The sequence below is a fragment of the Nyctereutes procyonoides genome, unplaced genomic scaffold, assembly GCF_905146905.1.
Source record: "Nyctereutes procyonoides isolate TBG_1078 unplaced genomic scaffold, NYPRO_anot_genome, whole genome shotgun sequence".
Classification (NCBI taxonomy): domain Eukaryota; kingdom Metazoa; phylum Chordata; class Mammalia; order Carnivora; family Canidae; genus Nyctereutes; species Nyctereutes procyonoides.
The window spans coordinates 36,422,651-36,438,017 of record NW_026575047.1 but is presented as its reverse complement, the minus strand read 5'-3'; the positions used below and the strand labels follow the sequence as shown (position 1 = coordinate 36,438,017).

The following is a 15,367-nucleotide window of genomic DNA, read 5'->3' as shown; positions in this document are numbered from 1 at the left end:
GCTCATTTTAGTTATTATTATTATTATTTTTTAGAATAGCTGCCACATACCCAAGCCTGAATAATTATAGTTTGTTAGCTATTCTTTCAAGTAAAAATGGTATTCCATGGGGGAAAAAAGCAGCTAATTCAGCTAGCAAGTCAAACATGCTACAGGACTGCTTTGTGTGTACTTCTCGTTTCATATACAGAATATTAAAAATATACATACTTGGGGGTTGAGATTTAGGAAAACTAGTTAAGTCTCACTGCCTCATTAAGGACATTCTTAAGGGAAACTGGCATTTTTGTTTTTGTGGGAAGAGTGTGGCAGTCAAGAACACAGTGACTACTCGTACATCCTGGCGCCAGGATTGTACCTGCCAGTGCTTTTGCTATCCAAGCAGAGATCAACACAGCAAGAAAGGCAATTAATGGCTTCTCATTATTATGAAAATCGTTTTGACTTCAAGAACCTCTGGAGTCCATGGACCGCCATTGGAGGACCACTCAGCAATTTTCACTTCATAAGTTGTCAGGAAGCAGAGGCTGAGCAAGTTGAAGCAATCGATTCAACTGTGGCCATATAAGTATGGCAGGGATGTGATAGAGCATGGCCAGTTTAAGTAAATATTTGTTGAGTTGATTTGAAGTAGTTTGACTTGATCATGTGGAATTAACTTTAGCTTCTGACCCTGAGATTCCTGGAGGTCTCAGGAAGAAAGGTTTTGATATAGTACATCTGGCTCAAATGTGTTTCTGCATACTTTAAGGATCAAACATTTGATACCGAAGCAATTACATATGGCTATTAAAAACTTTTGTTTTCTGTATTTTTTTATAGATTTTATTTATTTATTCATGAGAGACCCAGAGAGAGAGAGAAAGAGAGGCAGAGACATAGGCAGAGGGAGAAGCAGGTTCCCCACAGGGACTCGATCCCAGAATCCCTGAATCATGACCTGAGCCAAAGGCAGACACTCAATCACTGAGCCATCCAGATGCCCCAAAAGTTTTTAGGTTGTTAAGAGAATTAAAAAAATAAGATCCATTCTTATTTCCATTTTCTTCTTTAATCTTACCTAATTAATTTGTTCCCCTTACGTTTTATTTCCTTTATGTAACACAGGTTCTCACCTTTAGATATATTTTTCTGAATCTCACATGTCTTTTCAATCAAAGTAACTAAGAAATGGAACTAAGAGAGCTTCTAATTTTATTTATTTATTTATTTATTTATTTATTTATTTATTTATTTATGATTGTCACAGAGAGAGAGAGAGAGGCAGAGACACAGGCAGAGGGAGAAGCAGGCTCCATGCACCGGGAGCCCGACATGGGATTTGATCTCGGGTCTCCAGGATCGCGCCCTGGGCCAAAGGCAGGTGCCAAACCGCTGCACCACCCAGGGATCCCAAGAGAGCTTCTATCCAATGAAAGGAAAGTGTGTAGGGGTGTAGGCGTTTGGATGCCAACTGGGTAAGAAATCTCAGCCAGGAAGGGCAGATTGTAGGTAGATTCACTGGGGCTGATGCCTGTGAATCAGCTTCATCAAGACCAAGGTTGTACAGTAGAGACCAAGGTCACACCCCCCTATAGAACCCTACCTACTGTTCTCCAGTCCAGGGACCCACACAGACTAGATACCAGGTGGCTTCTCCAGCAGTAAGATTCACATGTGCCAACCATTTCCAATCTCAGTGATTTCTCACTGTGCTGTAGAGACCTACAAAATAAAGGGATTGAGGATTCCTAATTCATATAAACATATATATGAAATAATGGAAGAAATCATTTTCCTGTATTTATTTTTATTTTATTTGTGTTTATTTTTCAAATGTGGTTACTCGTTATATTCTTCTTTTTTTAATAATAAATTTATTTTTTATTGGTGTTCATTTTGCCAACATACAGAATAACACCCAGTGCTCATCCCGTCAAGTGCCCCCCTCAGTGCCCATCACCCAGTCACCCCCACCTCCCACCCTCCTCCCCTTCCACCACCCCTAGTTTGTTTCCCAGAGTTAGGAGTCTTCATGTTCTGTCTCCCTTTCTGATATTTCCTACCCATTTCTTCTCCCTTCCCTTATATTCTCTTTCACTATTATTTATATTCCCCAAATGAATGAGAACATACACTGTTTGTCCTTCTCCGATTGACTTACTTCACTCAGCATAATACCCTCCAGTTCCATCCACGTCGAAGCAAATGGTGGGTATTTGTTGTTTCTAATGGCTGAGGAATATTCCATTGTATACATAGACCACATCTTCTTTATCCATTCATCTTTCGATGGACACCGAGGCTCCTTCCACAGTTTGGCTATTGTGGACATGGCTGCTAGAAACATCGGGGTGCAGGTGTCCCGGCATTTCATTGCATCTGAATCTTTGGGGTAAATCCCTAACAGTGCAATTGCTGGGTCGTAGGGCAGGTCTATTTTTAACTCTTTGAGGAACCTCCACACAATTTTCCAGAGTGGCTGCTGCAGCAGTTCACATTCCCACCAACAGTGCAGGAGGGTTCCCTTTTCTCCTCATCCTCTCCAACATTTGTGGTTTCCTGCCTTGTTAATTTTCCCCATTCTCACTGGTGTGAGGTGGTATCTCATTGTGGTTTTGATTTGTATTTCCCTGATGGCAAGTGATGCAGAGCATTTTCTCATGTGCGTGTTGGCCATGTCTATGTCTTCCTCTGTGAGATTTCTCTTCATGTCTTTTGCCCATTTCATGATTGGATTGTTTGTTTCTTTGGTGTTGAGTTTAATAAGTTCTTTATAGATCTTGGAAACTAGCCCTTTATCTGATATGTCATTTGCAAATATCTTCTCCCATTCTGTAGGTTGTCTTTGAGTTTTGTTGATGGTATCTTTTGCTTTGCAAAAGCTTCTTATCTTGATGAAGTCCCAATAGTTCATTTTTGCTTTTGTTTCTTTTGCCTTCGTGGATGTATCTTGCAAGAAGTTACTGTGGCCGAGTTCAAAAAGGGTGTTGCCTGTGTTCTCCTCTAGGATTTTGATGGAATCTTGTCTCACATTTAGATCTTTCATCGATTTGAGTTTATCTTTGTGTATGGTGAAAGAGAGTGGTCTAGTTTCATTCTTCTGCATGTGGATGTCCAATTTTCCCAGCACCGTTTATTGAAGAGACTGTCTTTCTTCCAGTGGATCGTCTTTCCTCCTTTATCGAATATTAGTTGACCATAAAGTTGAGGGTCCACTTCTGGATTCTCTGGACCCTCGTTATATTCTTCTTAATCGACTATTCCTTAATAGGGATGCTAGATGTTAGTGTGAAAGCTGGCCCTATTAACAGGTCTGTCATGGGCAGCCCGGGTGGCTCAGCGGTTTAGCGCTGCCTTTGGCCCAGGGCCTGAGCCTTCAGACCCTGGATCGAGTCCCACGTTGGGTCCCCTGCATGGAGCTTGCTTCTCTTTTGCCTGTGTCTCTGCCTCTCTCTCTCTCCCTCTTTCTGTGTTTCTCATCTGTCTTGCTTAAGCTAAAAAATAAATGCATTTGATTGCAAAAAGAAAATAGGGCTGTCGTTTTTGGTCTGGGCAATTCCACTGTTGTATATCTGCCCACCTTTGTGTATTTCATATGTGTGTTGCACAGGAGCTCCTGCTAGTATGCAAACCATGTGCTATTCTTCTGTTATATTCTGACCACTTGTACATTTAGTCATCAGACGTTTCTGAGAACTTTCTATACAAAGTCACTGTGTTAGGCACTGTAAATGCACAGCTGTGAATAAGATTTGGTCCCTGCTTTTGAAAGATCACAATCTGGTGGGAAGAAATAGATATTTCATCAAATAAATATATGAACCAGAGCAGAAGGAACCCAGAGCAGGGAAGATAACTCTAGGAGTATTGGGGAAAGCTTTACAGGGGAAATTATATTTGATCTAGGATTCAGTGGGTAAATCAGAGTTTGCCAGAATGGGGTGGGAGGGGGCAAGGGCATTCCAAATACAGTGAACAACATATGCAAATGCTCGGGGTGATGAAAGATCATAGAATGTTCTGGAAACTGTTAGCGGTTCATTATGGCTGGAGCATAGGGTGAGCACCATGAAGTGACAGGAAATGGAGAACTGACTCTTCTCCAGCTTGCTAGTTCTAGAATTCATGAAGAAAAACATACAGCATTTAGTGGTCAGAATAGTTCATCTTGCTAAGATCTGGAAAGTGGGAGGTGGCAGGGAAAAAATAGTTTAAGGATGCCGACCCAGGTGATCTAAAAGCAGCTTCAGATCATCAAGAAAAAATTAAAAGAAAAGAAGAACAATCACCCTTTTCTAATCCCTGAATAGTTACTTCACCTGTCAGGATATACCTGAGCAATACTGGTTCTTACAGTATTTACCTGCAGGTGTTTATGGCTATCTGTAATTGGGAAGCCATATGGGACTCATACAGGTCAGTCCTAAGGCAGCCTTAGCACTGCTGCCTCCTCTGACTTCTCCATTCGGTCCTACTGAGGTAACAACTTGAGCCAAGCTGCATCGCCAGACAGCCCACTTGCTTCCGGTGTGAAAATCTGAACCAAAAAACTCACACCTGCAGTTCACAAGGAAGGGTTTGGGCACACAAGGAGAGGTTAATTTCCTGCAAAGTGACACTTGCTAGTTTGTCTTTCTGAAAATGTGGTAGATTAAGCATTGAGTTCATCCAGAAAAGTCTTTTCTGGTGCAAAGTGAGGCAGAAAGACTGGCTTGTCAAGCATGTCTGGGTACTGCATCTCTGAGCTCAAACCCAGGAGGAAGACTCTTGCCACTCTATAGTCTTATGGGCAGGATCTTTGCCAGCTCAGAGATTAATTTTGCAGTTTTCTTTCCCTGGGACATGCTGTGAGCCTAGAGCTGTGAAGTACGTTACATGAACGCACCCGTTTCTAACTGTTCTGCAGGATAGTCTTGGCTGGAATGGGAAAAATGCAGATACGGAACCCTACAAAGAAGGAGCAAGGAACGTATGGATGCTCTGTGGCTAACCATCTTGGTTCAGATATGGAGAGTTCTCCAGTGCTCTACGCAGGTAATGCCCATTGTTGAAACCTGGGATGCTTGGTTTGGGATTTTCTAGGGCAGCAGCTCCCAAAGGTCAGCATGGACAGCAGAAATACTCGAGGGCAGGGGGGTTGTCTAAACACAGATTTCTAGACCCCATTCCTGGAGCTTCTGACTCAGTAGATCTGGGATGGAATCCAAGAGTTCACATTTTTAACACGGTCCCAAGTCATACCAATGCTGCTGGCCTGTGGACCAGATCTCAAAAATGTCTACTTTAGAGCTTGCCTTCTGGAACTGGGTGTTAATGAGACAGAGTTTAACTGGCAGCATTGATAGTATGAACTTCTCATTTTTTAAGTGCCACCAGCCAATGCAAGTGAATAATTATCCTCTAAAAAGGGCTGTATACCTCCAGAGGCACACCCACCAGTCCTTCAGAACACTTTCAGAAGTGATGTAAATTTACTGTCTTCCCAGAAGGCAGATGGTGTCATTTTAATATTAAAATGTGCTTAATTACGAAGGAACACTTCTGGGTGGTAAGTTGTAAGCAACGCTTCCTTGTGGTAAGTTCCTGTTCTGGGATTATAAATAAAACAAGCTCCCTCCTCCAGCTATCTGCCTTGTGGTTTCTGGTATCTGTGGCTCACAGGGAGTAAGAGGAGGAGAGAAGTACCAGGGATTAGAATCCAGCATTCGGACAACTGAGTTCTGAGCTTGGTAGCAGGTGCCTTGTATCCACACACTGAGAAGGTTGGACCAGTTGAATTTAAAAGCTCCTTGAACCTGTCTGGCTTGAGCTTTGCCCCTAGCTGCATTCCCCAGGTGGGGCCTTCAAGCCTTGACTTTTTTTTTTTTTTAAGATTTTATTTATTTATTCATGAGAGACACAGAGAGAGAGAGAGGCAGAGACACAGGCAGAGAGAAAAGCAGGCTCCATGCAGGGAGCCCGACACGGAACTTGATCCAAGGTCCCCAGGATCACACCCTGGGCTGAAGGCGGCACTAAATCGCTGAGCCACCTGGACTGCTCCAGGCCTTGATTTTCTGTGCTCTGACCCTCTTGTGAGCATCAGCCCTGAGGTTGGGAATTCCCAGGAAGAATGGCAGTCCCCTTTGGTGATCATAAGTCTCCCCTTAGGCCCATCGAGGACAATCCAGATTCCTGGGAGAGCTGGTACAGCATGTCCTCTGGCTCCTGAATCCATGGATACCAAACAGTCCACTGAGATGCACTCGTTTTGCACGCACGTGCATAGATGACAAAACAGGCCTCTCCCCACAGTGGCTCACATGCTGATGGTAGAGTAGGGAATGCAATCATGGAGGTCATCCTCTGTAGAGGGATACTCTGTCAACACCCTTTCTGGGTTGTTACCTTCCCTGGCCCTCACATGCTCCTGAGAGACCCCTGGTCAACCAGCACCTTCTCCTGCCTTAGCAGCCACCAGCCTGTGTGGTTTGGAGTCTCCCACCAATCTGAGTTGCTTGAGGCCAAGAGTGGCTGTTTTCCAACTTTGCACTCCTGCTGTTCAGCTCAGGCACAAAGTTTATTTCCTGAGTGAGTTAACGAAAGCATCTGCTTAAAGTCCATGTTTCTCAAAATCCAGGGACATAAAAGTCCTTGATTAGGTTCTTGATTCTTGGTGACTTGTTATTATTTCCCCATGCAAGTTTTATGTCAGTTTGTTCCAAGTTTTCCTCCCAGAGAAAGAGTCAGCTGGTCCGAAGCCCTGGTGTGTTGGATCCTGCCAGTTCATGCAGGGTGGCACTGCAGAGACATTGACCCTGCCCTGCCCTGCCTCCTTGGCTTTTTATGAACTGCTGAATTCCATCTTTTTTGATTTATCAAAGGGAGATTTATCCTCTATTCTGGTCATAAAACCAGAATAACCCATAACCCATCTATGGTTGTTGCTGTGCGCCCTGTGGGTATCTCTTTGACTGTGTCCGTCCATCTGTCTGCCTGTCCATCTGTGCACTAGGCACCCTCTGGCTGTGTATGTGGAAATCCTAATGGGCACCATGAGGGATACAGAGAGAGCCAGACTCTGCCCCTGCTCTTACAGAGCACAACCAAGTTTACCAAATGCAGCAGGGTTTAATCGGAGCAAAAGCCTGCACCTAACACAGTTTCCTGCTCCCTTTGAATTAAGAGGCACCTGCCATCTTGTCTATTGAAAGAAATATCAGCAGACTGGAACACAGCCATCTGTCCGTTGTGGTTGGAGGCATCATAGAGGCAGCCCTGCAGGCAGACGTGACAATCCAATGTCCTGTAAAAGGCAAGTATGGGCATTTCCAGTGTGGGGGAGTGGAGGGGGGCATGGCCAGTCTACTGTTGCCAGGAGATGTCAGCTGGCAGTTTGGCATCTCAGACCTCAGCCTGATTGGCTTAAAGATCTGATTTTCCAGCAACCTGACAGTGGATCTGTCTCTCAAGGGTGAGACCAACTCATATGAGACCAGTGTGTAAAATAGAATCCCCATTTATCCCTTTCCAGTGAGGACTGTGACTGCCTTGCACACTAGCACGCTCATATTGGCCAACCCAGGACACTGTGTCTCTGTGGGCAGACCTACATGACAGGCCAACTTCTAGTCCTGTAGTTGCTGAGTAAGCAGAGTGTCAGGGAGGGGATTTGCTGGAAATTGTTAGATGTGTCCCCCAGCTAGGCAAAACCAGGTTTGGGGGTGGGAATATTAGGGTCTCCTGGCCTACACTCTCTCTATCCTGGACAGTCCTAAGGCAAGCATAGCCAGTCTATGCCTCAGTGACTCATTCTGCATTGTTTGCAATGGCAGATAAGCTTTCTTTCTGACTCCTTCTTTCTTTAATAGAAACAACACTTGCAGTCCCAACTTGCCCTGATGTCAGGCCATTCTTTCTCTTTAAATCACAGATTCTTAAGTCTTAACCTGGACCCATGCATCCCCAAACTAGGATAAATGTTATATCCTGCACACATGTACATTTTATGGGGTCAGGGGAGCTGTGTGAATAATTTTGATCAGTTTCTCAGTGAGATTTGTGAACTCTTTGCAATGAAGATCTATTTTAAGGTGACTGAGGGCATGCCCGTGATTTACTGTACATTCATTCATTGCCAGGGCGACTGTATCTCCCTCAATTCCAGCTGATAGGGTCCCTGTAAGTTGTAGCCACTTCAGATGAATCTGACGGAGACCGTGGCCCAGATAACCAGGGTGACCCAGGGAGTCCTTTTGCTGTTCTTGGTAACATAGTGACCATGCATGTAGTGAAGTGATCCTAGGACACATCCCCCTACCTTCCAGGCACTCCCTCCCTGTGATGATCTGTTCCTTTGCCATGTTTCCAGAGCTGCATCTTTGGCTCATCAAGCAGTGGAAATTTGCTAACCCCCAAGGTATTATTTTTCACCCCTTGGAAGTCCCTGCAGTGTTTGGCCTACACAGACTTGCAAAATCCCTCCAGCCTCCCAACTGACTCCACCCACAAATATGTGAGTTTTCTGGCAGAGCGCACCTACCATTACAGAACGGGCCGCATTCTCTGGCCGCACCGAGGAGAAAAGCAGAACGGAACTTTGCAGTTGCCAAGCCACAAACGGCTAGAGTTTCTCCAGCCCTACACCTGCAGAGGATTCTGCAAAATAGATCTGACTTCTATTAAGAGAAACCTCAACTTTTAACATTATTTCTAAATTTCTTACTTCCACAATAGTTTAAAATCAGGCATTCAGGGGATAAGCCTTTGAAAGGATCCTGGTGTATTACTCGCTGTCATAAGTCGGGGGCCGGATTCAGTGGCAACTGCTCTTGTGAGTGAAACCTCCAGCAAAGACATTAAACTCGTCTGGGTTTTATTGACTGGGCCAGGCCCCATCAGCATGTGGGCCTCTTTCTGACCTTTCTCTACCTCCTTCCTGCCCCTCGCCTCTGCACCCCTGGGGTCTGGATGGAGCTTGGTGTTGGGAGCACTCCTCCGCCTCCTCCCCCACTCCTTTCTCCTACTGGGAGCTGCCCCATTGGGTTTTTCTTTTCCTGGCAGCCATCCCCTATGGGCTGGACCCTGGGGAGTCATTAGGACCTTTCTTCTCAAAATAAACCTGTCTCACTTTGAGTTATGTGCCATTTTAAATAAACCTATAGTGAACTTACTGTGTTTTCTTATGGGCAGAAGCCATAGGAACAGCTTTTTATGGAGATCCGTCTTTTTAAAGACAGATGGGGAAGCTGGTGAAGGGTCAGAAAACTTGGGTTTTACAGACAGTTCTGTCCCTGCCTCATATATGACCTTCCTACCCTCGTCTCTACAATGGGAAAGGCACCATGTTAGTGGAAGGAGGGACTTTGGGTTTCATGGAATCCAGTCCCTCATTTATAGGTGAGGGCAGTAGAGCATTTACAAACTTGAATGCTGCTTCTCAAAATTATATTTTCATATTGCAAATTGATACTATTTCCGTGAATCAGTGGCATGTATTAATTTTTCTCTTCTCAGTTAACCTTAAAATATTTTCCAGTAATTATAGTGAGCTCATCTATTCATACCTTTTAGACAGATTTATAGGTTTTTTTTTTGTTGTTGTTGTTATGGCCAAATATGCTTTATTTAATTCAGGTATACAGATATCCAAAGTGATTGTCTCCAGTCACTCTTAGGCGATATTTCAGTAACTGTATTAAATATTAGAGCCTGCAAATCTGTATGTTTAAAAGTTAGAAGTTTTAAGTTGCACAAGTTATTTGCCTTCCTTTTTAAAAAGATTTTTTTTCCCCCTTTAAAAATGGAGGAAGAAGAGTTTAAGCTGCATCCTCTCTGCCACCTTCTGGCAAGAAAGAAAAGCTCATCTGGGAAAAGTTACTGATAAATCTAGCTGTGCATTTTTTTCCCCTAGTGTTAATGCTTAAGTAAGAACATCATTTATTTTATAATTATCTATCATTTACTTTGCAAATTTCTATAAATTTCTATAACTTTCTATTGCATGTATATTCTGTGTTGCTTGTTTTTCATACTCAGGCTCATTAGAAGTGCAGCTAACCTGAGTCTCTGCTGTAGCGTGGTTTTGTGTGTCAGGCTCCTCTGGGTGCCAGAAATTCTACTTGCAGGGGTAGCCTTTGTAACAAGGTAAAGAGACAGTTAACTAGAATGTGCACAGAGGGATCCCTGGGTGGCGCAGCGGTTTAGCGCCTGCCTTTGGCCCAGGGTGCGATCCTGGAGACCCGGGATCGAATCCCACGTCGGGCTCCCGGTGCATGGAGCCTGCTTCTCCCTCTGCCTGTGTCTCTGCCTCTCTCTCTCTCACTGTGTGCCTATCATAAATAAATAAAAATTTAAAAAAAATTTAGAATGTGCACAGAGATAGGGGAAGAGAGAGAGAAATGAAAAGAGAAAGAAAAAAATGTGAATTAAAACAACCTAAATCTCTACCAGCAGGAGAAAGAGGCCATGAAAATATATTCATTTCCTGGAATACTATAAAGTAGTAAAATGAATAAATTAGAGCTGCTGAATCAACACAGGTAAATCTTTAAAGCATGATCTTTCAAGAGGGCTACTAAGAAGGTTCAAGGTGGGAGAGAGTGTCATCTTTTCCACAAATGGTGGTGGTGCTATTGGACACCCACTTGCAAAAAAATGAAGTGGAACCTTATATCATATACAAAACATAACTCATGGTGAATCAAAAACCTAAATTTGAAAGTTAACACTATGAAGCCTTTAGTACAAAACAGGCACAATTCTTTAGGTCACTTTAGTCACTTTAGGTTAGGCAATAATTTTTTTTTAAGGTTTATTTATTTGAAAGAGAACAAAAGCAGGGGTAGAAGAAGAGAAAGAATCTTAAGCAGGCCCCGTGCTGAGCAGGGAGCCTGATGCAGGGCTTGATCTCATGACTCAGGGATCATGACCTGAGCCAAAATCAAGAGTCCAACGCTTAACTGACTGAGCCACCCAGGAACCCCAGGCGACAGTTTCTTAGCTAGGATATAAGCACCAAAACAAACAAGTGGGTCAACAGGCTTCTTCAAACTGAAAAACTTTTTTACTGCAAAGGACATGTCAGGAAAGTACAAAGCCCACAGGATGAGTGAAAATGTTGGCAAATCATATATTTGGTAAGAGATTGTCCAAAATATAAAAGGAACTCTTAGAACTCAGCAATAAAAAGACAACCTTGTTTAAAACAGGCAAATGATCTCAGTGGACATCTCTCCAAAAATGTACAGATGACCAATAAGCACATAAAAAGATACCCAACATCCTTAGTCATTGGGGAAACCTAAGTCAGAACCACAATGAGATACCACTTTCTTTTCTTTATTTTTTTCAAATTCTATGAAAATCAATCAACATATTGACGTATTATTAGTTTCAGATGTACAGTTTAGTGACTCATCAGTTGCATAGAAAACATAGTCATGAGATGCCACTTTCCTCTCTGTAATGGCTGTAATCAGAATGTATAAGCATTAAAGATCATAAAAGTGTGGAAAATGTAGAGAAGTCAGAACCCTCTTGCACTGCAAGAGGAATTTAAAATCATATGGCTGCTTTGGTAAATAGTCTGACGGTTCTCCCAAAAGTGAGACTCAGCAATTCCACTCCTAGGTATACACACCCACGACAAATAAAAACACACATCCCCACAACCCTGGTGCATGAATGCTGATAGCAAAGAGTAGGAACAATGTCATGTCCATCAACTGATGAACGGACAAACAACATGTAGCACATCCATGCAATGCAATTTTCTTTGGCCGTAAAAAGGAATGAAGGGCTGATCCATGCTAACACATGGATAGATCTTGAAAAACTGTGGTGAGTGAGAGAAGCCAGACACAAAAGATCACATATTGTGTAATTACATTTCCACGAAGTGTCTTGGACAGGCAAATCCACAGAGACAGATAAGATGCTGCTGGTGACTAAGAGACTAAATGGCAGGGATGACTAATGGGCACACATTTCTTGGGGGGATGAAAATGTTCTGGAATTATCAAGTAGAGATGGTTGCATGACTTTATGAATGTGCCAAAGAAGTCCCTGAAGTGTACCCATGGAAGGGTGAATTTTACAGTATATAAATTGTATCTCATTAAAATCATAATCTGAATACCCACAATAGGATAACACTACAAAGTTTTCAAGACAACACAATCATAGGTACCACTTATCAGTATGTAAGTAATGGCAAAAATGCACAGATGTTCCCAGGAAGGATGGACACCAGTGGCAGGGTTGTCGGTACTGCCAGGAAAAAAAAAAAGGAGAAAAAGTTTGGGGCAGGAACTTTTTTTTTTAATTTTTTTTGTTTTTATTTTGTTTTTAATTTTTATTTATTTATGATAGTCACACAGAGAGAGAGAGAGAGGCAGAGACATAGGCAGAGGGAGAAGCAGGCTCCATGCACCGAGAGCCCGACGTGGGATTCCATCCCGGGTCTCCAGGATCGTGCCCTGGGCCAAAGGCAGGCGCCAAACCACTGCGCCACCCAGGGATCCCTGGGGCAGGAACTTTAGCTTAGCTATGATGCTTTACTGCTTAACCAAGAATTAAAGCAAATATAGTCCAATATGAATGGGAACTAATTTTGCATCCTAGACCCGTGGTTTTTTTGGTTTTCCTCTCCGCCCTGCCTCTGCTGTGCTGTGGGACATTGGTCCTGTCACATACTCAACCGTGATTCTCTGTTACAGAATAAGGGATTGGAGGCTGATGACTAGCCCTAAAATTCTACCCTAGATCCTTGGTCTTTTGCAGGAATCTGGGACAAATGGAAGTAAAAGTAGGAAAAATGCTTGAGCTAAGATACCTGGCCAGTCTGGGCTTATAACTGAGTGCCAACAAACTTCTTACCCAATATCAGGAAGACTGAGGAGGGAATCCAGAAATATCTCTCTCTAAAGAGCCAAAGAGGAGATGGAGGGGTGGATAGTGACATGGATGAAGGGGGTGACGAGGTACAGACTTCCAATTATAAAGTAAAGAAGTCATGAGGATGAAAAGTACAGCACAGGGAATATAGAGAGTCAATAATACTATAGTACATATATTGTAGTTAGCATTTCATAATTTGTATAATTGCTGAATCCCTGTGATATACACCTGAAACCAACTTAATATTATATATCAACCCTACTTCAATGAAAAAATTTTTAGTGGAAAAAAAAAAGTAGTTACAATGTCCTTATCAAGGAGTTACTTGGAGCTGAAACACCAGTCTGTGAAAAACCTCATTTACCTATATTATGATTCAAACACTATAGTTGTAATGATAAAAGAAGGAACCAAATACTGTAAGAATCTGTGATTTGGTGAAACCGGAATTTCACCATTTGAAAAACATCTTTCACAGAGGGTGATTTGAAGCAATGTAGATGGCCTTGACTGGAAACCACCCAGGTCTTGGTCTTGGGAGTTGAATATAGAGTCCTTATGTTTTGAAAACAAGACCCAGAGAAGAGGGACCTGACCAAAGGGATAAACCTAGTCCATGGGAGGGCTGAGTTTTCACTGCTTCTGAAGCTAGCACTCCTTCTGCTCCAAAGGCCCCCCCATTTTCAGTTTTCTTGTCTCCTTATAAAAAGTAACATCTCATTATAAAATAAAAAGAAAGCACAGCAAAGCATTAAGAAGCAAAGAAATTCCCATAATTCCATCACAAAGACACAACCAGCATTTCCTCTTTGTTGCATTCCTGTAACCTTTTCTCATTAAGTCAGAATTTTCTCATGACACTAAAAAAAATCATAAATATAATTTAATTGCTTCACAAATGATATGAATGCAGCTCAACTAAGCCATTCTCTTATTTAGGGAAAGTTAAGCTGCTTGTACTCTTTACAGTGACATATAGCTATATAAGAAATGTTTTTTGTGCGTATAACATTTTTGTGTTGTTGAGATTAATTTTTAAAACAGATTAACAGGATTATAATTACTGAATCACAGGTCATTCAATGTTTTTATAATATCTTAAGGCATTAAAATTTCGATAACTCAAAATGCTTATCACAAATTGCCTTCTAGAAAGAGTATCCTATTAGTGGTGTGGGTTTAAGCCCTACATCCCTATCAGTGTTATGCTGCCCATGGATGGGAAAGGATAGGGAAACATGTAGGTGGGAGTTTAAGGATTAACCTCCCACTGTATATGGACAAGCAGGTGGTGGGAAGCGCCAGTGTGCCCAGGTAACAGTGGGGTGCTTGGTGCTCCACAACATGAGTAGAGGGAAGGAAAGCCTTTCAATGTCTAAGAGATGGTGGTCAGAACATATGACATAAATTTAAAAGTAGTTTCTTAATCATGAGATTTTTTTAGGATTAAAATTCTGTTGAGTATACCTAAAGTTTTGGTGATGTCTAATGGAATTACTAGCTTTCTTTACTGGCTTTAATAATTTCCCTTACAGGGGAAGATTTTGAGAACATTTTTGTGGTACAGCAAAATGATATGGTTAAAGTCCTATATGTAGCTCATCTCTCTGACAATTATTTTCACCCAAAAGCCATTGGTTTATATTACGTAGTGTAGAGTTCGATGGTAGTCACTCAACATCTTTAAATCACAAATCTCTTTGATCCTCTCTAAAGAAAAAGAACCACTGCTTCAGAAAAATACATTCACCTACAAAATTTGGCATATAATTTTCAGAATACTTAAAAAGAAAACCTGAGGATCATCTGCTTGCACCTATTTTATGAACTAAACATTTTGTTGCTTTTGGCCATATTAAAACTAATTTGTTTTTCTCAACCTATGGTTTTTGAAATGTATGCCCTCTTCTATATTATGGTTATCCATTTTTAAACCATATAAAATCCTTAAAGGAGAGAAAATGAGTGAAAGTATCAGTGAGGGTGACAAAACATGAGAGACACCTAACTCTGGGAAACGAACAAGGGGTAGTGGAAAGGGAGGTGGGCGAGGCGTTGGGGTGACTGGGTGAAGAGCACTGAGGGGGCACTTGGCGGGATGAGCACTGGGTGTTATGCTATATGTTGGCAAATTGAACTCCAATAAAAAATTTTAAAAAATCTTTAAAATTGCTACAATTATTTTTAAGTATATTTAAAACCTATTCTCCCACTCAAAAAGGCTACCCATCCCTTGCTTTCCCCTACTTCTGCCTGTGATACAGAAGTCTTCCCAGCACCCTCCTCTCTTAATACTATATTCAATCAAACAATCAAACATAGGTGGTTGGAAATTCCACACATTTTTTCCATCCATTCAGCAAGCATTCACTAAGCATGTGCTAAGTCCAATCTCGTTCTTTAGTGTGCAGGAATGAATAAAACCTGGTGTCTACAGCTTTATAGACAAAGAAACTATGATATAACAAATGCAGAAGTCTGTGTGTATGAAGTGCATCACACACCT

The 15,367-nt window shown here is 42.1% G+C and overlaps 1 protein-coding gene across 2 annotated transcripts in view; it reads left to right on the top strand.

The window, feature by feature from the left end:
• ADAMTSL3 (ADAMTS like 3) overlaps nt 1-15,367 on the top strand; it is a 339,164-nt gene that overhangs the window by 277,425 nt on the left and 46,372 nt on the right. Inside the window, exons 22-23 of one of the 2 annotated variants that reach the window (XM_055326614.1) lie at nt 4,889-5,016; nt 7,148-7,276. In XM_055326614.1, coding sequence (XP_055182589.1) covers nt 4,889-5,016; nt 7,148-7,276 — 257 coding nt within the window. The remainder of the gene's footprint in view (nt 1-4,888; nt 5,017-7,147; nt 7,277-15,367) is intronic. The other variant, XM_055326615.1, reaches the window with a different exon arrangement.